This window comes from Mauremys mutica, chromosome 9 (genome assembly GCF_020497125.1).
Source record: "Mauremys mutica isolate MM-2020 ecotype Southern chromosome 9, ASM2049712v1, whole genome shotgun sequence".
Classification (NCBI taxonomy): Eukaryota; Metazoa; Chordata; order Testudines; family Geoemydidae; genus Mauremys; species Mauremys mutica.
The window spans coordinates 81,203,351-81,229,298 of NC_059080.1; the positions used below are offsets into that span (position 1 = coordinate 81,203,351).

The 25,948-nt window shown below is 42.0% G+C and overlaps 1 protein-coding gene across 5 annotated transcripts in view; it reads left to right on the forward strand.

Annotated features, from left to right (window-relative positions):
- Positions 1 to 25,948, forward strand: part of KCNAB1 (potassium voltage-gated channel subfamily A regulatory beta subunit 1) — a 263,905-nt gene that overhangs the window by 187,610 nt on the left and 50,347 nt on the right. For all 5 annotated transcript variants that reach the window (XM_045030793.1, XM_045030794.1, XM_045030789.1 and 2 more), the window contains 2 exons: positions 16,140 to 16,177; positions 23,889 to 23,968. In XM_045030793.1, coding sequence (XP_044886728.1) covers positions 16,140 to 16,177; positions 23,889 to 23,968 — 118 coding nt within the window. The remainder of the gene's footprint in view (positions 1 to 16,139; positions 16,178 to 23,888; positions 23,969 to 25,948) is intronic.

Below are 25,948 nucleotides of genomic sequence, written 5' to 3' on the forward strand. Positions count from 1 at the left end.
AACCTCCTCTAACAGTTTCTAAAATCTCACCAAGATAAAAGTATGCTTTATGCTCAACTGTAAAAAAGAAAAGGAAATAGAGAAAAACATGAGACAGAGCAGAGATAAAAGGAGGAAGGTGATAAGGGAAATACATATTCCTTAATTATTCTGTAGTCTCTCTAAAGTCCTGGATCTCCCACCTCACACTCTCTCCAATGAATTGTCATGTATCACATGCTGCTAATGAATCAGCAGTGTCTATCTGGGGCCTGAGGCATTTGGTAACATATATAACAGGTAACCTGAAACAGCATGATATTGGTGAATAATCTCCACGGTTACTGCTCAAAGAGAGAAACAGTTAATCCATTAATCATCCCACACAAGCTTGGTACATGATCCATGCTTCTCATTCCCTCCACCCCTAGATCCCGAGTCACTCTTCAGTTGTTTTGGCTGGCATGGAGCAGGTATATGTACCACAAAATCCAGTACCTCTATAACCAAGTACCAGAGGAGAATTCTTTCACTGTAAGGGTTAGGGGTTAAAGAGCTCCTATAGTAGAAGAAGTAAGACAGTCACGGGACTAAGTCTTGTTCAGTATTGGTTTGGCTATTGTCTCAGTTTTTTAAATGGATGAAGGCAAGACCCAGTTTAAAGCTCAAAAAAAGCATGATCGTTGAGGGTGCTTCAAAATCCAATCTAAAGTGGATGAGCAACCACTCAAACGCCACTTTGAGTAGCACTTACTTGGGTGAGTAGAATTAGCCCCCCTACCTCCCCCCAATCTCAATTCAGGCGGAAAAGGTCACTCTTTTTTGTCATCATGAATAGATGTTCAGAGCAAAATGTCACAGTCTCCGACTGTGGAAACTGCCTGTTAGTTTTAGGAAAAGTTTGAGGCAAACCCCAACAAGATGACTGTGTTGGAAAGGCAAGCTATCACTTTAAGAGTGTGTGGGGAGTGTGGGGGGAAAGTGGGGGTGTTTCTTCAGGTCCTGCTTGCAGGCTAGGAGGCTGTGTAGGGAAGTCTGCATGATCAGGGTCAGTCTGGAAAGAGCCAACTTAAAGCAATGTGGGGTGAATTGTGCCTCCCTGCCTTAGGGAGCAGCCTCTTTTTGGGTTCTTGCCTGCTGCTGTTCTGAATTGTAAGAAATAAAGCAAGGTTACGTTGCAACCTTCCAGCAAGAGTATTTTAGTTTTTATCTAACTTCCCTTTCTGAGGACTGTGAACACAATGACTAGTCCAGCTTCCAAGGAAAGAAATAATTAGACACACCTAACCGTGTAACCAAGGTAAAAAGAGGAATTAATCCAGCTCACCAAAGGGTACAACAAAAACCTTTCACAACAGGCAGTTTCCACAGCCAGAGACGCGTTTTGCCATGGAAGTCTATTCATGATGTGGAAAGGGTGATCTTTTTCTCTTGAAATGATCCCAGGTCACATCTATGATTTTGTCTTTGGGTAAGATTTTGCAAATTAAGGTGATACTGGTAAAAATGACATCATTTGACTCTAGGATCAAATTTGCAGTGAAACTATTCAGTTTTGCACACAAATGCACATAAAGCAAAAACAAGCCCATTTGCTGAACTTCCAGCCCCAGTGTGCACTGACCAAATGCCACAGCTGATCCATCTGCAAAATGTGTTTCATGGCGGTTACTTTATTTTGAGTGAATTAGGAGGGGTTAAAAAGGTGAAAATCCTGGTTGTCTTGCTTACACAGGGCCAAATTCTGGCATTTAGCCAATAGCCTGTGTTCTGAAAGGTGAGCTGTGCAGTCACGAAATTGTGCATTGCCCTTAGACATTCTCCATTTACCCATGTGCTTCCATAAAAATGAGTCACAATTTGGCCCATAAGTAGTTCCAAAGATAAGATGGAAACAGAATCAACCCATTTTACATGATGAATGCTCTGCGAGACTGACACTGGAGGTTTCCAGCACAGGAATAACTTCTGACTATCAAGGAAAAAGTTATTATTATTCCTCTTCTTGAAATCTACTTGTATTTCTGGGTCACTGAAGCTGTTCAGTAAGACTTCTGGTTACCCACACTGTCACTGATTGATGAACTCCAGAATATCTTCAATGAACCAGAGGTTCCAATGTATCTCTGAGGGGATGCAAAACTTTTTAAAAGTTAAAACTTTTGTTGTAAGCTACTTGTTCCTCATCTCATGAGGGTGGCACTGAGCACATATCTCTCAGGGGACTCGGCTTTCATTTTACCTTTGTAGGCCCTCTTTAATGTCATGATTTTCCTGCTCCCCTAGGTTTTTCTCCCCCAAATTTAAGTTTTCCTTGAACCTGAAAAACTTTTACACATAAAAACAAAACAGCTTGGAGCACATCTTAGCCCTTGGTTGATGGAAAATATGCAAAGAATGACTTAAATGTAGTGAATTGAAGGGCTTGCCTACATATGGAGTTATTCCTGATTAATTATTCCTGGTTAACGTCATCTGTGGATACTCCGATTCTGGAATCAGAGCGCTTTATTCTGATTTAGTTTAATTCACTTTGGAAATAAATTGATAATTCAGCATAAGGCACTCTTATGCTGGAATAAGAGCATGCATGTATAGAGTCAATCAAGAATAGTTATCCTGCTGTCAATTTACACCTCCCTTAATACAAAATAACTTCCTTGTGTAGGCAAGCCTAAAGATAGGGTCACCACTCACCCCGTCTTTAAAGTTTAAAAACAGAAAAAAGATCTTATCTATTAGTACATATGATGCAGTCACCAAAAATAGGTGATTCTTTAATAAAAGCTGAAACAGGAGACAAGGTCAGAGGTGACGTTGCAGCCAAGGGTCTTCTTTAGTCTTCTTGCAACAAGGTTAGTTGAAATGACCTTGTTCTGTTTTTTGTTTTTTTTGGTTTGTTTTTTACAATGCCCAAATGTGCCTGAAATTGTATCCATAAACTTCATCAATATTCTTAGACTTTCCTTCAATTTTAAATTGCTCTCCATCTCCACCCTGATTTTTAGGGCCCAATTCTGCTTAGTTACAGTACTGTGGTGCAAATCTGGAATAACTCCATTGACTTCAACGGAAATACTCAAATTTACACAAGCTTAATGGGGAGCAGAATTTGGCCATATGGGCCAGATCCTGCCAGCTCTTACTTATGTGACTAGTCCTTGCTCATGCCTGCAGTCCAATGAAATCAAGTGAGTAAAGACTATACTGATGAGTAAGGTTTGCAGAATTGGGCCCTTTGTTTGTAAGTGCCAGACTGATGCAGCATTCGTTTCTTTCATGGTATTATGGGGGCAATTTTCAAAAGCTGGGGCTTACTTTAAGTATAACTTTCTTCTACTGAAGGAAGCATAAGAAATGTAGAGAAAAGAAGGAGATACTCAACAGAGTTTAAAAAGAAATAAAGTAGTTTTTTTCATTTATTTTATTTTATTTTATTTTTTTCTCCAGTATTTTCTATCTTAGAAACAGGGCTGTTCACTGAGGTTGTAAATCATCCTTAACCTGACATGCATTGTTTGAAACACCAAATGAGCATTTTATTTTCTGTTGGAAGCAATGTTTATACTAACCTAACCTGTAGCATTGTGCTTCAGTGCTTATAATATCCCAAGCCAGCTTTTGTGCAGTTTGTACTTCACAACAAACACTGTTTCCCTCCTGGGATGCAGTGATGGGGGATATATGCACTTCTCTGACAGCACAGAGGTGAAACTTGTTGCATTGTATGTTATCACAAGATAAGGCCAACACATCCTACAGCTGTTCACATGGGAATTAATGCTTCAGGATTCCAGAAATAATTAATGGCTTTGTATGCCGATGCTGCACAACAACTTGCAAAACTGCTGGCCATGCCACTCAGGAAAGGAACAGATTGCATATGTACAGTTCACATAATGCTGTCAAACTTGCTGCTGCAGGCGTCCCCTCTTCCCCATGTTATGGGGGCCTCGTTACTCCAGGAACAGCTAGCGTGATGATTATTGCCCATTTTCTAGTGTTGTGTGCTGTGGAGTAAGTCCTGCTTTGAGCTAACTGAGAGCTTTGTGGCGATACTAGCTTGAGCTTCCGCCAAAGAATCAGGGAGCATCAGACCAGGTAGAAACTGGTGTAGCCAGACCATCTTTAATAACAGTTCTCAAACTCAGTTTGATGGACAGGGTTGATGGGGGCTGTTGTTTATTGGAAAGAGAGCACAGCTATTCAGCATCTGTGCCCAACTTTAAGTAACCGCAGGCTTCCCATATTCAGGGCGTGGCCCCTCAGCTATAGTGAGTACCTAAGAGGAATGCACCGTTCCAAAAAATTGCAAAAAGAGGTGCCTAAAATCAGGCTCCAACATCTTTCCTTCCAGGTCTAAATAAGGCTTTGTCTACACTACAGACCTTACAGCAGCACAGCTGTAAGGTCTCCCGTGTAGCCGCTCTTTGCCGGCAGGAGACAGCTCTCCTGCCAGCATAATTAAACCACTATGGATGAGCGGCGGTAGCTATGATGGCGGGAGATGTCCACACCGGCACTTTTGTTGGTGAAACTTATGTCGGTCAGGGATGCGGTTTTTTCACACTCCTGACTGACAAAAGTTTGACTGACAAAAGTGCTACTGTAAACAAAGCCTAAGTGACCTGATTTTTCAAAGGTGTGGAGCACCCAGCAGGAAGCATGTTTGAAAATCCGGTTACTTACTTGGTGCCCAAATATGAATTTTGGAGCTTTAGGCTCCTATGTTTTTAAAAATCTTGGCATGGGAATGTGAACTCTGTATGTGAGTACATGTACTATACATATTGGGCCAAAGTTTGCTCTCAGCTTTGACTTAATCGGGTTACACCAGTTTAAGGGAGCACAGAATTTTCCCATTATGTCTAATATTTTGAAAGTTATTGTATCTAACAAAAATGTGTTCTCTGTTTACCAGGAGTTAATTTTCATAACTCTCATTCCCCTTGCTTAGTCTGTCGGTTTTCTCTCTGCCTGAGTCAGAGAAAATATTGATTTAATTTCACATTAACAACAATGAAGATGCTGGAGGAAGTTTTCAATAGCACAATGGAGGGTAAGTGCCTAATTCCCACTGCATGTCAGTGAGAGTTCGGCATCTAAACACCATTTATGCCTTTAAAAATCTCCCCTGCTGCAAATATGATAAAAAATTTATTGGGGCCAAATTTTGAAACGTTGATGTCTGTTAGGCACCTAAATTCATGTTGATCATGTGGATATCAGAGACTAGCTGAAGTCAATTGGAGCTTCATAACCTCTAAAAATCAGGCCATATAGATAGGTACCTATGTTTGTGCTGAGGCAATGTGGCCAGTAGGCTCCTTAAAATAAAGTGCAGCACTTCTCCTTTTGCTTACATGCATTTTGATTCTTGAAGGCTATTAGCTCAGCTTACAAATTCTTTAAGTTAATTGTTTTATCTTTTGCACCGCATGTAATTTCCATTTGTGACTTTTTCATCTGTTTGTTTCCCCAGTTACCTCTTTGCTCCTTTAATAACATGCATTGCACTGTGAAACCTTTTTTCAATTTTGTCTAATTAATCAGCTGGGGTGCACTTCTCTAACACATACTACTCAGAGAGGGAAAGTATCAGAGAGGTAGCCGTGTTAGTCTGGATCTGTAAAAGCAGCAAAGAATCCTGTGGCACCTTATAGACTAACAGACATTTTGGAGCATGAGCTTTCATGGGTGAATACCCACTTCGTCGGATGCAAGTAGTGGAAATTTCCAGGGGCAGGTATATATATGCAAGCAAGAGGCAAGCTAGAGATAACGAGGTTAGTTCAATCAGGGAGGATGAGGCCCTCTTCTAGCAGTTGAGGTGTGAAAACCAAGGGAGGAGAAACTGGTTCTGTAGTTGGCAAGCCATTCACAGTCTTTGTTTAATCCTGAGCTGATGGTGTCAAATTTGCAGATGAACTGAAGCTCAGCAATTTCTCTCTGATGTCTGGTCCTGAAATTTTTTTGCTGCAGGATGGCCACCTTAAGATCTGCTATTGTGTGGCCAGGGAGGTTGAAGTGTTCTCCTACAGGTTTTTGTATATTGCCATTCCTAATATCTGATTTGTGTCCATTTATCCTTTTCCGTAGAGACTGTCCAGTTTGGCCGATGTACATAGCAGAGGGGCATTGCTGGCATATGATGGCATATATTACATTGGTGGATGTGCAGGTGAATGAACCGGTGATGGTGTGGCTGATCTGGTTAGGTACTGTGATGGTGTTGCTGGTGTAGATATGTGAGCAGAGTTGGCATCGAGGTTTGTTGCATGGATTGGTTCCTGAGCTAGAGTTACTATGGTGCGGTGTGCAGTTACTGGTGAGAATATGCTTCAGGTTGGCAGGTTGTCTGTGGGCGAGGACTGGCCTGCCACCCAAGGCCTGTGAAAGTGTGGGATCATTGTCCAGGATGGATTGTAGATCCCAGATGATGCATTGGAGGGGTTTTAGCTGGGGACTGTATGTGATGGCCAGTGGAGTCCTGTTGGTTTCTTTCTTGGGTTTGTCTTGCAGTAGGAGGCTTCTGGGTACACGTCTGGCTCTGTTGATCTGTTTCCTTATTTCTTCGTGCGGGTACTGTAGTCTTGAGAATGCTTGGTGGAGATTTTGTAGGTGTTGGTCTCTGTCTGAGGGGTTAGAGCAAATGCGGTTGTACCTCAGTGCTTGGTTGTATACAATGGATCGTGTGGTGTGCCTGGGATGGAAGCTGGAGGCATGAAGGTAGGCATAGCGGTCGGTAGGTTTTCGGTATAGGGTGGTGGTAATGTGACCATCACTTATTTGCACCATGGTGTCTAGGAAGTGGACATCCAGTGTAGATTGGTCCAGGCTGAGGTTGATGGTGGGGTGGAAGCTGTTGAAATCGTGGTGGAATTTTTCCAGAGTGTCCTTCCCATGGGTCCAGATAATGAAGATGTCATCAATGTAGCATAGGTAGAGAAGGGGCATGAGTGGACGAGAACTGAGGAAGCATTGTTCCAGGTCGGCCATAAAAATATTGGGATATTGTGGGGCCATGCGGGTGCCCATAGCGGTGCCACTGATCTGGAGATATATATTGTCATCAAATTTGAAATAGTTGTGTGTGAGGATAAAGGCACAGAGCTCAGCAACCAGTTGTGCTGTGGCATCATCAGGGCTACTGTTCCTAACAGCTTGTATTCCATCTGTGTGTGGGATGTTTGTGTAGAGAGCTTCTACATCCATGGTGGCTAGGATGGTGTTTTCTGGAAGGTCACCAATGCATTGTAGTTTCCTCAGGAAATCAGTGATGTCACGGAGATAGCTGGGAGTGCTGGTGGCATAGGGTCTGAGTAGAGAGTCCACATATCCAGACAGTCCTTCAGTGAGAGTGCCAATGCCCGAGATGATGGGGCGTCCAGGATTTCCGGGTTTGTGGATCTTGGGTAGTAGATAGAATAACCCTGGTTGGGGCTCTAAGGGTATATTGATTTGTTCCGGTGTTAGTGTAGGGAGTGTCCTGAGTAGATGGTGCAGTTTCTTAGTGTATTCCTCAGTGGGATCTTCAGAGAGGGAAGTTACTTAGGTTTGGTATTTGTTTTCATTGCTCTAGGATTTGTGCATGCTGCTTGAATACAGTATGCCTATCCAGGGATATTTTGTTTATGGGCATTGTTCATCTTTAAAAAATATACACTGTCAAAGCACTGTTCAGAATTTTTTAAATATTTTATTTCACTGTTCAGAATAAGCCCTTCAAAGCTTGGAACTGATCTAGCTTTCCTAAGCAATGTAGTTTTTCCTCCATCACATTTCTAGTTTGCTATTGTGGGGTTGCTTGTGAATATTATGTTGCTGGAACAGATTGTACAAATAGCAGTAAAACAAAATTGAAGTATTGGTTTTGGGAAAACAATTTATCTAGATAAAGGTTTCCTTGAGCTTTGCAATGGGAAACAGAGAGAGAGAGAGTCCCCAGTGGTGACATTTGGAATCAGGAAATGTGGAGGTGGATTCAGGACTGGATTTCAAGCCCCCAAAATTCAGGGGCCTTTTGGATCTGGGGTTCTTGTATAGGCTCATATAAACTCTTCAACTAGAGAAGGATCCATGCCATGAAGTTTGGATCTGGATCTTTTCCCAAGTTTGAAAATATTCTGAGCCTGGTCCAATTATGAGCTCACATTGCAAACTTCATATCTAGATCCATTTCAGACATCCTCAAACACTAGGGTGACCAGATAGAAAGTGTAAAAAATCAGGACAGGCAGGGTGTGTGTGTGTGTAATAGGTGCCTATATAAAAAAAGCTCCCAAAATCGGGACTGTCCCTATAAAATTGGGACATCTGGCCACCCTATCAAACCCTGAGGGGGCTGAATCAGAGGATGCAGTCTGGGCCATTCCCTACTGTCTAGTTTAGTTCTTAATAAGCATGTGTGGTGTTTTAATGTTTGTAAATGCACCTAAAGATGGTGTAGCAGTTACATCTTACACATCAGAAAAATAAATAATAAAGACAAATGAATTACTATTTATATTATAGCACCCAAAGAGACCACTCCTCTCAGGACCCCATTGAGTTAAGTGTTGTGCAAGCACACAGGGAGATACAATCCCTGCCTTACAATCCAAGGCATTGATCATGCAGTGAGAACTGTGTGGCCAGAACCCTGGGCCACAAGGCATTGCACCCACGTGGTTCTCCTTGCAGGAATGGAGACTATGAAGATAAGCAACATAGACAAGGCGGAGTAGAGGAATGCAGAAAAAAATATACAATTTTACATATATTTGCACATTTTAAAAAACATAAAGAGAGAAATTCTCTCCATCTTCCCCTTGCACTAATATTATTTGACTAAATTTGTGTATGCATCATGGTGAAGTGGGTCCTGAGAAATCTTTTGGAACTTTTGTTTAGATATACAAGGATTAATTTTAAGCCAAGAACTACCGTATTAATTCTGATTAGATTTTCTTGGAAAGCTAGCTGTGGAACTGGAGTACTGGAGCAAGCACATATTATCATATCTGCACTGCAGTACTGTGAATTTACCCTGGAGCAATGGGCCCTTTCTAAAGTAAACAACAAAGAGAGACTTTGCCCGTCAGGTTAGCGCAGATGAAACATTTCCAACATTCCTGCTAATCTCCATATGTCTAAACATTTGAGTTTTTCTTCTCTAGTACTTCTTTCCTCGGTGGGGCACGATTTATAGTATAGATTCATGGTTATCTATACTCAGAAGAGAATCTCTAATCCACAAAGTATATAAATAAGTCTGTTGTTCTCTTACCTGTATTTGAGACATACATGCATATCTCAACAGTAACTTGCACTTAGACCGTAGTGGTATAAAGATTAGTTAGAAGGACACTCAAGATATTTGTCATAGTTTTTGAAAAAATTAACTCAGTTATAATAATAACCTATTTGAAGCTTTGACATTGAAGTCTGTTTCCATTTGGATTTTCCCCCTGCATAACACATACATTGGGTTACCCACAAATTAATAAAACTGATTTTCTTTTTTAACTTTATTATTGTTTGGGATGAGAGCCCTACTGCAATAAGCACTGTACCAACATAGTAAGAGACCGTTCCTTTCCCAAAGTGCAGTATAACTGGACAAGCGGAAAAAGGAGAAAGTAAGTATTAATAGCCCTATTTTTCAAATGGAGAACTGAGGCACAGAGAAGTAAGTGACTTGCCAATGGTCACACAGGAAATCTGAGGCAAAGCTGGGAACTGAATCCAGATCTTGTGAGACCCAGTCCAGCTACATTAAACCCAGAATTAGAGGTCCCTGGAAATGGTCAGTGTATTCAGTGAACATTTCTGAAAGAAATGAAAAAAACCACACCCAATTTTGGTTTTTCATAGAACTGGAAAACTTCAAAATTTTTGTTTAGAAAAAAATTATTTCCAAAACAAATTCAGACCAGAAAAATGTCAGCCTTCTCTACTCAAGATCATTCTTCCTCTGTCATTTTCTTATCAAGAAACACATTGTTTGTTCTTGGGGTAAAAGAGCCTCTAAATTTACTTTGCTGTTGAAGTTTCAAGAAGATACAAGAAAAAATATGAAAACAAATATCATATATATTATATACACATACACCTCTACCGCGATATAACGCTGTCCTCGGGAGCCAAAAAATCTTACCGCGTTATAGGTGAAACCGCGTTATATTGAACTTGCTTTGATCCACTGGAGTGCGCAGCTCCGCCCCCCCAGAGCACTGCTTTACCGCGTTATGTCCGAATTCGTGTTATATCGGGTCGCGTTATATCGAGGTAGAGGTGTGTGTGTATATATATATATATATATAATGTATACACAATATAGCAGGTGACGTTTTAAGCTCATAGACCTGCCATGTGTAAGGATTTTCAGACTTGTGGGGTAGAGAGGGTTAATTTTAAATCATGCCAAGTAATTTTATTAAAAAAACCCCTAAAATATTTAGTTTAGAGAAACAGGAAATGGGAGGACAGCTCTTACTGTTTCTCTTATTGCCAATTCAGGGATGTGACTTCCACTATTTTAGTCACAGATGCTTGTTTATATATCATAGGGACTCTATGTTTAAAACCAAGCAAAATAATCACATTTATTAACTATGGCTATTTTGCTATTAAAAAAGGAATAAGACAATATTAAACAAAATAACACAAATGATATGCAATGCTTCTTTTCATTAAATCTCTCCTGCATGTTTCTCCGTGGTGTGCTTTTGACAGAGATTACCACTTGAATGAACTGCGTCAGGGGAGGCGTTCTTTGTGTGTTAAATTCAAACCAAAGTATACTGTTTCCCCAAATTATTGTGAATCCAGTTTTAGTATCTAATTAGGTAACTAAACTGTTTATAGTTGGGCAAAATAATTTGTTTAAGGACAGGTGAACCTTGTTGGTTATTATTAATAACCAGACAATTTGTAATTGGGCAAAGTAAATAATCTTAACTAAATCCATGAAATCGAAGACAATATTTAAATGAGTTATTCAGAAGATGCCATTTAAGGAGCTGTCATAAGAAACGCTAATGAACAAATATTAAGAATCTTAAATCCTGTTAAATCCCATTATTTCTCTGTTTATCAATATTTAGCCCCTGTCTCCTCTCCAGAAATAAATGGGTCTCACCATTTGGTGATTAACAGGAGAAATGGTTGGAATTTTAATTTACAACAGCATTTTTGTATACCAATAAAATCATTACAAGAGCTTTAAAATCTAATCCCTAGTTAAGTAATTTAGTTAACTTGATCTCACTAATTCATGTTAAAGTCTTGGGGAAGTTTTCCTTGGGTTGGCTTCTTTTTGAGATGTCTTAGCTGTCTTTGGTAGCCTGTTTGTAGAGAGGTACAAGATGAATTGTGGAGTGCTTGCTGTGTGAGCAGGGTAGCAGAGCGTGTGTGTGTGTGTATATATATGTATGAGGGATGCTCACTTCAGAGTTTGTACACTTCTCCTTCCTAATTTCATGGAATTTTAGGAGCAATCACCTATTTTGGGCTTGTTTAGTATCAAAGTTGGTTGTCATTGGCAATTTGGCAGCGGGGGGTCCTTCCTCTCCGGGACCCGCAGCCGAAGTGCCCCGAAGACCCACGGCGGGGGGTCCTTCCGGCACTTTGGTGGCGGGTCTTCGGTGGTAGGGGGTCCTTCCGCCCGGGACCCACCGCCGAAATGCCGGGTCTTCGGCAGCAATTTGGCAGTGGGGTCCCCCCACCGCCGAAGACCCCAGACCCCCTGAATCCTTTGGGCAGCCCTGAATTTAAACACAGTTCTAACTAAATCACTTTCTAACATGGGGCTTAGTTCTGAAAACACTTATGACTGGGCGCTGTTCTGCCGAAGTGAGTGGACTATAATCAGTAGTAAGCACTATCCCTTGTAGTGTTCACAGGAGCAGATTCAGGGTTTTGTGTGACACTGTGGATAAGGGTAAATGGTGTTAAATCACTTTTAATGCCATGTTCTAGCCCCTGTCACTGTCTAGGCTAGAATCTGTGTTTTTGTTGACAGTTCTAATACCATTTGGTGCCTGCCAAACCATGTTAGAAAATGTTCCAGTTGCAACAGAGCTGAAACATGGTTCCTTTAGGGTCTGCTTTGGACTTTTTCTGTAAAATGTTGTACCATTGCATTTCTGCCAGTAGTAATAATGGAGAGTACAAAAGGGTGCAGAAGGCTACAGACAACTGCTGGCATTTTAACCACCGTGTCATTTAACTAGGGATCAAGTTTCCACAATGCCACTTTCTCCAACCCATTAGGCTTATTCCATCCCATAATTTTTCATACCATTTTTCTGTCTTTTGCCATTTCTCTGACCAAAGTATGGACCCGTCAGAGCTCAGTGCAATTCACATGACCACTGCTAACACAGGATGCACGTGTCACTTTAGCGCCCTCGTGGCCAAGATGGAGTCTGCTCTGCAGGCAGCTCTGGCCAAGAGAAGGCGCGCGCAGGAAGGCAGCAGGAGAAATCCCTTCCACCCCAGGGGCACCTGTTCCAAACCCCCCAGAGTGAACACACACACCCACAGCTTGCTCAAAGTGGCATAGTTCTTTCAGAATTATTAATATAAAATATTGACATTCTACAGAGAGACAATAAGCAGGCATCTATCCCAGCATACAGATAATTTCAGATTAAATATTATGCTGTAAGTAAACAAGGAGGTCTTCAAAAGTAGCACTACCATTTAAAGATGGGAAAACTAGTGCACAGAATGATTCAGGCCAACTTATTGAGGAAAAGATTGCAGCATTTCTCCCACTGGCTAATTTTCTTAAAAACAGTAGCTGCCTGAAGTCGCTCAAAGGGTTGGAATGTTAAAAGTATTTAAGAGTTTTAAAATGTTTCTAGTCCCTACTGAAGAATCACTTCTTCCACGATGCCCACAAGAAGTGAGTTAAAAATAAAGAATTTATGTATTTAAATTGTGGCCCCATTGCACAAGGTGCTATAGCAACACATCAAGCACAAAGACCGTTCATGCCACAGAGGGCAAATCTTTTTTTGAAAACAGCTTTATGGTGAACCAGAAGATATGCAATTACCTACATCGAACAGGTGATTTTATTAGTGTAACCCTTGTCCTCTTTTTCTTCCACCCGTCCCAATTGTTTGTTATGGAGTTTGTCAGGTCACTACTAAGTTGTAAACACTTCTATAAGTTTCAAATGTGATTTTTGTGTTGAATATTTGCACCTGATACAGATTCTTCACTTGGTAAAATAGCAAGATAGAAAGGCAAATGCCCTGGCTATGTTTACCAAATCTCTTTTTCAGGAGTGCTAGCATTCCCCCCCATGCAATTTAGGTCAGCTTTCCATACATTGTCTGAATGAAATGAACACTATATAATTTTCTAGCATTAAGGCCTGATCCTGTAATGCTTATTCATATGAGTAATCTGATTGCCGTCAATGGGAAGGTTTGTATGGCCAGGTTCTATATAGTTGTTTCAAATTGAAAATGTATAATAGATGCTGTGCTTTGTATAAGTAGGTTCATTATAAAATTTTAACTATAGTATAATTAATTCTTCACTGTGGCAAATTCCTTGTTAAATGTATAGGTGCCCATCATAAGTAAGTGTGTCATCACACTTTATGCACTCTACATGTACAAGTGTAACCATGAAGTTCATAGTAAAAGATTATTGTAGCTGGATGGTCCTCATTCATGTATTAAAACAAAAACAAATAATTGTATCTGTGGTAAACATGTAAATCCTTTATAGCTGCCAAAATAGTAACTGTGCAGTACATCAAACTGACATGGTAACTAGGTAACAAAGAGCAAAAGATAGTATGATATGATTCCCTTTTTTCACACTTCAACACTCTGCTTTCCATGTCATGTTGTGTAGGCTCAGATATTTAGGACAGAAGCAAAGGCTGTCAAAGCATATACTTATTACTTAATTGTAGTATGCAGTGTGTGACTTTGATACAATTTAGAGGCACGGTAATTTTACTTACAGATGGTAAAAAGTCGTACTTCATGAAGCAATCTTCTGAATGATGATACCACAAACTCTGTGGTTTAATAAATAGCCAATTAAATCTAAACATTCACAGTTCCCACTGAAACACATACTCGTTAGAGAGACAGTGCTTGTTAAGAAAAAATGACTCAAAGAATTTTTTTTGGGCGGGGGGCGTTGGGGGAAGCTCGGTCAAAATGTTTTGTTTTGACAAAATCAAAATGGTATATTATCTTATAGATCAAGGGTGGGCAAACTTTTTGGTCCAAGGGCCACATATGGGTATGGAAATTGTATGGCGGGCCATGAATGCTCATGGGGTTGGGGTGCAGGAGGGGGAGTGGGCTCTGGGCTGGGGCAGGGTGCGGGGGGAGTGAGGACTCTGGGGTAGGGCTGGGGATAAGAGGTCTGGGGTGTAGGAGGGTGCTCCAGGCTGGGACTCAGGGGTTCGGAGGGCAGGAGGAGGATCAGGGCTGGGGAAGAGGACTGGGGTGTGGGTGGGAGTGAGGGCCTCAGCTGGGGGTGCGGGCTCTGGGGTGGGGCTGGGGATGAGGGGTTTGGGGGGTAGGAGGGTGCTCCAGGCTGGGACTGAGGGGTTCGGAGAGCAGGAGGAGGATCAGGGCTGGGGCAGGGGGTTGGGGTATGGGAGAAGGTCAGGGATATGGGATGCAGGCTCCAAGCGGTGCTTACTTCAAGCAGCTCCCAGAAGCAGCAGCATGTCCCCCCTCCAGCTCCTACATGGAGGCATGGCCAGGCGGCTCTGCATGCTGCCCAATCTGCAGGCGCCACCTGGCTGCTTCTAATGTGTAGAACCCCTGGCTCGTTCCAGGAGCTGTGGCACACATGCACACATGTGGAGCACCCCCCGACCCCACTTCCTGGCTGGATCATGGGAGCGGGGCAAGCCAGAGACCCCGCTCCCTAGCAGGAGCTCGAGGGCTGGATTAAATCAGCTGGCAGGCCAGATGTGGCCCATGGGCTGTAGTTTCCCCACCCCAGTTATAGATGTTTATATTATAATACAAAATTAAATAAAATTTGAAACAAAAAGTCATTTCAAACCAAAAAAAAACAAAAAGTTTTGTTCTGAAAATGTCAGAATTAGATGTTTCTGCATTGCCAGAACCCTTTTTTATTTTGTTTTTTTCCAAAATGAAATTCCGGTGAAATCTGAGCCGATTTCAGGAAGCATTTTAATTTTGCTGGAACTGTATATTGCATCAAAGTTCTCTGACCAGCTCTATTTATTAGTCTTGACTCTTCCCTCATTGCCTTCAGCCCCCACTGCTCCAATCCCCGCAGCTCACTTGGAAGTTTGGCTGTGTGTGTGTGTGTGTGTGTGTGTGTGTGTGTTACTCCTCTAAATTTTAGTGTCATTTATAAATTCAGTCACAGCTGAGTTTACAGTTTTCCCCAAAGAAACACGTGGCAAAGAGAGATAGGAAGCAGCCAAAAGGGGTGCAGAGAGGTGCATGGGGAGTTGTTTTATTTAGCTCGTCAAAACTGTATGTAGTAATCCTGTAATATTCCTGAACTGTTCTGCAACTAGCAGCAAACATCTCTACTGGAAAATTGTTCCAAGCATAAGAAGCAGCAGAGATGGAAGCACAAAAATGAGACTGGGAGACAGATACAAAGCGGCTGGTCAGGCAGGAAGTTTGAATGGAGCGAGCAGAGTGCTGGGGCAGATCCTCAGCTGGTGTAAATTGTCATAGCTCCATTGACAGGCAGTGGAAGCCAGATTCAGAAACTTGAACTTGAGGGGTGGTTTAAGAAGAAGCAGGGCCTGTCAGACGTTTATGGAGAGGGAGCTATGGCGATTGCTAGGAGATAGGGAGATGAAACCTATCTATCCTTGACAAAAGTTTTCAGCTGAGCTCAGCATGGGCATTGTTTTAGTTTCAGGCCATTTTAAAACTGATTTAGCCATCAGCAGTGTGCTCTTCTTAAGACATTTCATCCTCCTCCATATCAGACGGAAGAACACCCCTCTTTAAGAAATGAAAGCACAGACTTTCTGTGATTCACTGGCCAATTAAATTTAAACAAGCACATCTCATTACAGAGGTTGGCCATTAAAAAAATCATCAATAGATTATCTGAGGAAAAGTATCATAATTATACTATGTACTGTAAATTTAAACAAAATCCTTAACAGTAACAAATGATTTTATTCTTTCTAGGGACATGGGTCACATTTGGAGGTCAAATTTCAGATGACGTAAGTAATGTTTGGTTAAAGTAAAACTCATAAAATTGAATAAATGTTTTATATAAGTCAAGTCAGAGATAGCAGAATAAGCGGAGTCTATTTCTGTAACAGGAAATGACAGAGAATTATCATACACGGGAACAGAAAGTTTGCACTTCTGCTATGTTTCACAAAGTCTTAGTGATTATGACATTTCCAAAGGTTAAATTTAATTAAAAAAAATTCCAAACAGGTATCAAAAGAAGGATCAGTATTTACCACTGACAGTTGTAATGAGAATCTGATTGTTCCCACAGTAGAAGTATGAACTTTTTTTTTTTTTGGCATAACGTAAGTAATCCAGTATAGTCATAAATATAGGTACAGTGTCAGCTTATAATGAGGTGCTGGATGATTTTTGACATAAAAAGTATAGATGAAACAACTAAAAATATCTTTGGGCTTTGCACTGACAACACTGACTCTTAGCCGTAACGGATGGTTCTTAATCTCTGCTAATAACCCTTTGAAGGTGCTGCATAACTCACGTATTTTACTAAGCTTTGGGAACTTCATGGACATTAGTCATCCATAACAAAAACTTGCAGCAGCCTCACTTGAAACACCAGAAGAGAGAAAGTGGAAATAACCTTTGCGAAAGGAGAGAGGTATTGTGTGTTAAGATGTAGAGGATTTTTTTAAAAGAGAGAGAAACCATTTTATCTTACAAATGGTGTGTAAGGGAATGATGAAAATATACAATAGCATAACAAAGGGGATTTTTCTTTATACTGCAGCATTGTAAACACAGAGGGTAAAAACCTGGCCCCATTAAAATCAATGACAAAAATCCCATTGACTTCAGTGGGCCAGGATTTCAACCTGAGTAGCTATTTGTAGGATCAGGCCTTTAGTTATCACTGATATTGATCATTTAAAAACGCCTCATGATTTCTGGTGTTTTTCTTTTCATACCCAGCCTATCAGCTAAAACTAGAGTTGGGCCCAAACCAAAATCCAAGATCTGAACCTCTGCTCCTCCTCTCCCAAACTTTGGGAAAGTTCGGATCTGAACTCTGCAACTCAGGTCCATCTCTAGTTAAAAAGCAAATCTAAGTAAAACAATTTGAATAATTGGTGCTTTCAGTTTTATAGAATTCCTGCCTTGGAATTCTGTGATTCAGTCAGTCTAATCTTCGACATTAAGTCAGGGGACAAGGGGCTGAACTCATCCCTCGTTGAAGTGCATTGACTTCAGTAGGATTACCCCAGGATATATCTGGCCTAATAAGTCTTGTACTCTCACTTATCTAAACATGGTCATTTAAAAACAATATAGAAAAAAACTGTTTCAAAATACTGATGCAGCATTGGTTCAGGTCTGTCCCAGGTTGGTACAACCCAAAGTTGTTATCTGATAGCTTCTCAGTGGCCACTGTGAAAGGGGTTGGTGGCCTTGGTACTTTTTTTAAATGGCACGTGTCCATGTCAGTCACCACTACATTTGAAACTAATTTGCATTCTACCAAGGACTGAATGAGCCGTGGACTGAACTCCTCTGCAGGGCCGGCTCCAGGCACCAGCTTATCAAGCAGGTGCTTGGGGTGGCAACTCGGGAGTGGGGCAGCACTTTCAGGGATTCGGCGGCAATTCGGCGGAGGGTCCCTCACTCCCACTTGGAGCGAAGGACCTCCCGCTGAATTGCCGCAGATCGCAATCGCGGCTTTTTTTTTTTTTTTTGGCTGCTTGGGGTGGCAAAACCCCTGGAGCCGGCCCTGCTCCTCTGTCATCCCTAAAGGCACTCCTTCTTAGTAGGAGTTGTCATATTGGAAGGACCATATGGGGAAGCTCACATTGCTGTGATCTGGCTGGTGGATCAATAGAAGACTTCAGTCTCCAAGGCTGTCAACCCAGCATATTTCATAAGTGATAAATTCACTAAAAATCAACATAAATGGAAAACCTCTCTTCAATAAATGTTAAGAATCAGATAGAGTTGAATGGAAAACGATGGGGTTTTTAGTATCCTATGAAATTTATTGGAGAATTATATCTCTGCTATAGAATTTTATAGGAAGATTAAAAAACTTAAGAACTATATCCTTTCTGTATTACATTCCATAGAGTTACAGATTAATATCTGTAGGACCCTATTACATTTCTATTGGTTTCATCTCTATTAAAAGGACTTTTCCTTCAGGAGAGAAATTTCTCTTAACATAGGTAAAAGGGATGTTGATATAAATCTATATTCTGGCTTTTCTTGCACTAATGCACAGACATCACGTGCATATTACTCTGTCTTGTTTTCCTGTGGCTTGTAGCAGCTGCATGGGACTAGGTCAGGTCATTATGTCTAACACAAATGGGCCATGTCCTTATTTGCTAAGCAAGCTGCTGTAATGTTCCTCCCTCCAAAGCATCATCTCAGAAGGTTTGTGGGACAGCCAGAACTAAAGTGGACTGGGGTTCTGTTGTGATTACTGGGCCAACAGATTTACCTAAATTCAACTGTGAACAGTTTGGGAAAGTTCACAAGATGTCACAATAGCCTATGACTTTTTGTCTGGTTGAGAATTAACCATGCAAAATAGGTGAAGTTTTTTCAGTAAATGGATGCTATGAACAGGTGCCAGAAAACCAGGCAGAAAAATTGAATTAGCCCAAAGAAAAATGGCCTATTGACCATAGTCCAGGACTATGGTGAGATCATACTTGGTAAACAAGAAAATGTGAGAATGAAGTCACCTATGCCAACTTTGGCTTTATGGAAATGAATTTAATTTTACTCCTTTGGGGGGGTCTTAAAAAGAGACACTGGGGAAAAAAAGAAGAATCTTCCCCTCAGCGCATCCCCCTAGCTGCCAGCGTTGCAACTCATCTCAGCTCCTTCAGTCTCAAGTTGTGAGGACCAGACCAGGTCAAGGGACTTTCTTCCCGGGAAGAAAGCAGCTGGCCATGGTCTTGTTTAAGGAACTTTGTTTTCAACTGTGAGTGCTGAAAGTCAGCACACTATCCTGGAACCAACCTGGCTAAGACAACAACACTGCATATCACATTATCATGACATCCAGTACTCAGCTCAGCAGTGGGGATATCTAATTGCCTGCACTGCAGAGGCACAAAAGATCTGTATTGTTTTCCCTTCCCTTTTTGAGTTGCTTTTGCCACTGCCTTCTCTTCCCCTTTATTCCTATTCTATCTCTCACTCTCTTGGCTTTTCATCGAATCCTGACATCAGCTATGCTGCATTCATCCAGGCCTCTCTTGTCTAAGCAGAAAGGAGCCAAACAGATGACGTCCTTGACCAGAACGTGAACCAGAGTCCAAGTAGCAGGTGCCGTGCTCAACTTGCCAGCCAAAGCATCCACTCCAGTGGTCCAGTATTCCAAAAACATCAACAGCCATATTTCCCCCATCTTTCCACCTTGTGTCTATGTTAAAAACAGGATAAATGAATCCCCTTCACACATCAGGACTGTGTAAAATTAACTTTCTTTTTCATCAAAGGTTGTTCAGAAAAATAAGAGACTCTGATATTTTAACTCCAAAAGGAGAGAGACTTTGATTGGGTCTAACTAAATTTGTTTTAAATAATCACTAAACCACAGTTTTAATATAAATGCTTGTTTTAATTTTGCGCTCCTTTTTTGTATGTTTAATCAATAAACTTTCATCTTGAATTAATGCTTTTGGGAGTTTGCCAAGTACCCGAGTAAAACCAAGGCCTTTGTTGAAAATAATCATGACCCTGTAAAAACAGCAAAGAGTCCTGTGGCACCTTATAGACTAACAGACGTTTTGGAGCATGAGCTTTCGTGGGTGAATACCCACTTCGTCGGATGCAAGGATATTCACCCACGAAAGCTCATGCTCCAAAACGTCTGTTAGTCTATAAGGTGCCACAGGACTCTTTGCTGCTTTTACAGATCCAGACTAACACGGCTACCCCTCTGATACTTTACAATCATGACCCTATTGCTGTTAAATGTTACAGTGAAAGAATTTATAAACACCATTAACTCTGTAGGCCTTTGAGATCAATATCAGTTCTCCACCTGCCCCCAGAGTTTCAAGTGTGCATTTATGTGCAGGCCTAGCCAGACCTTGGGGCCTATTTGGTGTGTGTGGAAGAGTGCAGTGCTGCATACAACTCCCACCATCATTTCCCATCAAGCAATAGCAATGACCCCAAGAGGACCAGTATTTCCTCTCTGCAAAGTGTGTGATTCGTGATTTCCCTCAATCTAGGGAGCAGAGTCCAAAGGGCACTCCTAAACCTGGTCTCCAACATGCTGACTTGTGCATGAGCTTATCTTTACAGGCAGGAAAAGTTGCCATTGATTTCAATAGGATTATTCAGGTGTGTGAAGTTATTTGTGCAGGGTTGGGACTGTGATTGCAGCTTGCTACCCATCAAGTTTTCATCTGAAACACCATATTTTTAAAACATTGTTAGAAGTGTGTTTGGTGTCAGATTGGAACTAACATTGTGGCGGGTTTGAGTCTGGTTTGAATAAGTTAAGAAAAATACCCAATCTTGAAATGTCCTGCTGTCGCAACACTTCTACTCTGCTCCATTTGTGATTCTAATTTTTCAGTGCTTAGGAATTCATCCTGAGTCTCTGAAGTTCGTTCTTCTGGGAGCACATTTTCTGATTCTTGATTAAAAAACAAATCAAGTTATATTGTAGATATTCTGTACAGTATGTATCATTTAAATATTTTATATATTGTATCCTCAGTTCAGGACACACTGAAATGGTAGATACGTCTTACTTCTTCTCATTCTGATGCACGGGTGGACAGGAATATATGGCCAATATTTCTAGAAGGTGAGTAGTGATTTTGGGGGGTGAGAGGAGCTCAGCACTTCCTGAAAATCAGGCCTTTTTAAGGTGTCACAAGCTGGGCACCGAAAATCGAGGCACCCAAAATCACTAGTCACTTTTAAAAGTCTTGTCCATGTGTTTGTTGGGGATCCTATCATAACCACACTGACTTCTGGGGAGTACACTCCGTCTGTGACATTAAATTAAGTTTCTAGGAGAGGGGCGCCTCTAGGAGCTGAAGAAATTTGATTCCTCCTGACATTGGGCAGCTCTGTTAGCTGGACCACTGAGCCAGCCCACTTTACCTTTCACAATCCATTTTGGTCAAAAACCAATTGACCATATAACCAACTGGGGCTGGCTGTGGTTGCGTGAACTACTTGCATTAAAACAATTGTTTTCCTTTAGAAAACTGGGAGGGTCTGAACTGCTGGTTCCTCTCCATCCCTCTTTTTCGTTGGCCAGGGCTCTGTGCTTGGTTGCAGCTGCTCTCCATTGAAGTACTTGGTGCTTTCAGAGGAGTGCAGCAGTGATTTGGAAATGCAGTGCTGTATTTTAATAGGCTGTTAAAATCATCATCAAAATAAAACAGTGCACAATCAATTCACTGCTGCAGTGGTGCCATTCACTTGAACTGGAAAGCAGCCGAAACCAAGCAATTACCTTAAAATCAGTCCACAGTTTGTCTTCCAATCTCCTGCACAAATTGCAAAAGTATAGCACAGACATGTGCAAAAGTCAAACGTGCTCCTAAGTCTCCCTTATTAAACAATTGTAGGTCCAGGCGATGTTGCAAACAGCTATAGTACATCTCACACCACCATATTCTGTCTCCTTTGGGAACTGCAAAATGTACATCAAAGTCCAGTGTCAGCTGCAAAAACAGCACGGTGTATTTTGCAGAAAGAAAACTGTTACTTCAGATGTGTTGTACAAACATGTCTGCCATACAAACAGCATGGACCATAGCTGCTCTTATTGTTTTGTGTGCTAATGGGAAGAACAGGGATATACAATTCCTCTTTACTAGAAGCAGCGAGGAGTCACATGACCTTCGTAACAGCCTTAAGAATGGCTACACTTGTCAGCCAGCCCTAATGACTGAGGGAAAGGAAGGAACTAAGCAGGGCTTGTGGAATTGTTGTTTTTATTAGATAGATTTGCTGCAGTCTAGCTGTTGTTGAAAACACACACAATCACCATGCTTAAGCAACATCATTGTGTTAGGGTAGGTCCATACTTACCCGCCGGGTCGACGCGGAGAGTTCGACTTCTCGGAGTTCGAACTATCGCGTCTAATCTAGATGCGATAGTTCAAACTCCGGACACGCTCCCGTCGACTCCGGAACTCCACCACCGCGAACGGCGGTGGCGGAGTCGACGGGGGAGCCGCGGACTTCGATCCCACGGCGTCAGGACGGGTAAGTCAGTCGAACTAAGGTAGTTCGACTTCAGCTACGCTATTCACATAGCTGAAGTCGCGTACCTTAGTTCGACCCCCCCCTAGTGTAGACCAGGCCATAGAAACCAACAATGGCAGTTACATTCGGTGCTAAGTCTTCCTCACCTAGATACTGTATTGAAGCATATCCGGGGGTAATTCTCTGCTCAGTATATATTGGTAACTACAATAAATGCCCATGGGAAATTCTCCTCTCAGGTGTAATTCCTACCCCTCCTCCACACATACTGGGGTTCTAGATGGAGTGTGACCCAGGTGCTTCTGGGGTAGCTGCTGTGCCAGAGACCCTCTGCAGTAGGGAAGATAATGCTGCAGCAGCGCAGCAGCCTGTAGAGAAGGATTCTTTTCCCCCACTTCCCTGCAGAGAATCTGAGCACACATGCTGAGTATTCGGGGTGAATGCTGACTGCCACTCCCTGAGTAACACTGGTGAAAATCCAGGGAAACGGCACTGCCTTCAGTAGAATTATGTTGGATTTAAACCTGTGAAACTGAGAACAGAATTTAGCCCTATGCTTTTTGCCTGTAACAACTTATGTTGGCTTAAGAGCAGTGCCCAGGCACAATGGGACAATTTAAGGACACAGCCTTAAATCAGCCTCAATTCCCTTGTTTTTTGTTATGTGCTGCACTGCATTCCCCCCTCCCAAGACACAGATGAGGCCCTAACATACCATAGTCACCATTAGGAACACTTCTCACTTAGTTCTGAGTGCAAGTCAAGGTGCTAAGACTGTTCCATAGAACCCTGTTTGGTTATTGTCCCAGCTACCTGAGGCTGCCTCTCCACTCATGTGCTTCTGTCACTTTTGAAATCAGCTGAGATGCTCCTTCTGCCCCTAGATTTGAATATCTGTGGGATGGAGTCAGGGCACTGCGGATGGTGGGCCTTTGGCTCTGGAACTTGCTTCCCCTACTATCTGTCCCAGCCTGCCTTCTTCTGTCTGAATGCAGTATGGGGAACTCTGGGGTTGCATCCTGGTTTCTATATGAGTCAGTAAATTCTATTACATTTGTACATGCACTGAGTGACTCTGATTAGAGCACTATATAGCTAAAAATAAATAAATATACTTGGGGATGTATCTGACCTTCAGATAACAGGGTTTTAATTAACTCTGGTTCAGATAACCACGTTTTGACCATAATGACACAGGGAAAAGCTCCAAAATTGTCAATAAAGTAATCAAATATTGCCACAACTTTGCATATCCTGGAACAGATACATTCACTGCTCCACTCCTGGATGTGACATAGGGCCAAGATGCGCCAGCTACCCTAATTGGCATTGTTGGGGTGTTGGGAGTTACAGTGAAGCTGTTGTGTCAGATTGGCTTCCAAGGTCCACAGCCCTGCTCCTTGGGCCAGATGGTAAGTAGCACGTCAGGCATGCTGCGGATTGTTTTTGCAGCCACTTAACTAATCATATGTCTCTGGCTTCCCTAAGGTTGCTGAACAGCTAATGACAATCGCTTATGAGAGTGGAGTAAATCTGTTTGATACAGCGGAAGTGTACGCAGCTGGAAAGTAAGTGTATATGTAGCTGAAGGTGTTGGAGCATTTTACCAAGCCAAGTTTCACTTTGTTTAACTCTCTATTTATTCACTGCCAACCTAACTCAGCCTTTAAACAAATGCAACTACAGAAGTGTATCAGGTTCTATTTTCAGTTACTCTGGTGTAAATCTGCAGTAACCCTATTGACTTTATATGGAGTTACTGCAGATCGGCACTAGTGTCATTTAAGGTATATTTTGACTCAGATGTAAATGTATATTGGGACGCACTGGAGTAGTGCATAGAAGGATGATCTGCCTTGGATTTCGGGTGTTCCCAGTCTAGTTATGTGTTCAAACTCTAAATTGAACATCCCTTGCGAACAAGAGCAAATCACCCAACATGGGGCCTTGCTTGTAGAGGTCTGATGTCCTACCACTTTGCCAGTGTGAAAGATTGGCTTTAAATACAGGTAAACCCTGATGTTACATATTTCCTTTTTATGAAATTGAGTTTGATTCCCAAGTGCCTTTGTGCCCTCAGCCTCTAAGGAGGTTATTGAACTTCACCCCAGTTTTATCTCGCTAGAGGTTTTGGGTGTCTCCCAAGAACTTAGTAAAATTGGGGTTTAGCTTATACCCAGGGTAACACAGTGCCACAAACTCTATGAAAATCGGGGCTTTTCTTTCATAGTGCTTCGTGTGAAAGTTTTTTCCTCTCCAGTTTGCAGAGTTCACTGGGTGCTTTTAAGGTTCAGCCATACCGTACAATTCAATGAGCATCGCTCAGGTTTGCAGACTTTGACAAGTCTTTCAGCAAACCTTGCCCATGCTCCTGATTTGGCGATTGGATGTGAAAATTTGGCACTCCCCTCCAGGTGAAACACATGCTGCTGGGGTGATTTCTGCTCTACTCCACACCCTGTCCTTGTCCTATAATGACACCTTTTTCAAAAAACAAACGCTGCTGATGGGGAACCTCATATTTCCTATGAGAGAGACTGGGACATCTGTGTTCTTCCTTCCTCTTCCACCTCTCAGGCAGACTCCTACCCTCTTGCCAGGAATGTAGGGTACTTGGCTGCATTTTTCCCTGTTTCAACTTGAGCAGGGAACAGAGAGGGCTCCATATGCAGGGCCACCTCCTAAAGAGTGCATTAATCACGTCTTCAAGGCCTGCAGCCATGGCCATCTTTAAGCTGGGGGGAGAGGCGTGGGACTCTTTGTCCAGTGTCAGTTATATGTCGTTACATCAATGCTATTGTGTTGGCAAAGAAGAAAGTGGTCCCCTGCCAAGAACTTTTAAATCAAGTCCTGATTTTTTAGTGGAAGATAATGGGCCAGACCCTCAGCTGGGTAAAACGTCCTAACTCCATTAATTTCTGTGCCAGTTTACACCAGCTGAGATTCTGGCTCAGTATCCACACTGAGAAAATAACTAAAGAGAACCTGTTTTGGAGTCCCATTCTCGAAGGAGAGAACTGGATTAGGCTAACAAGTCTAAATGCATTGCTTGTATCTCACATTTAACCTACTCTGTGCATTTCACTATTGATATCTGGAGAAAAACATCCAGAATAAATGAAAAATCAGCACACCTCTTAATGATGATGAACAGCACATGATGCTGACAGCATTGAAATCCTTATCCAAAATGTCAGGAAATGGCTTTTATGGAAGGAGGACTAAGGCTCTTAATGCCATGGCTTAATTAAAGGAAGAAGAAAAAGGTTCTATACAAATATTAATCACTCATTAATATTATTCATTTGGGCTAGACTGTGACATCACAGCCTGCCCTTGGTAAGGGGCAGTGTGCAGCTTAGCTGCCCTAGCTGCAGACCACGGGATGGATTGTGACTCTGAAAGTCACAGTTCATTATCTGGTCACCCCATTGGCTCTGGGCAGGGAAGTAAACTGCGGTTGCTCTGCAGATTACGTCCCTCTCCGTGCCAGATTAGCTCCCAGACCATCATTAGAGGAGGTGGAGCCAAGTCTCTGCCCATGTCCC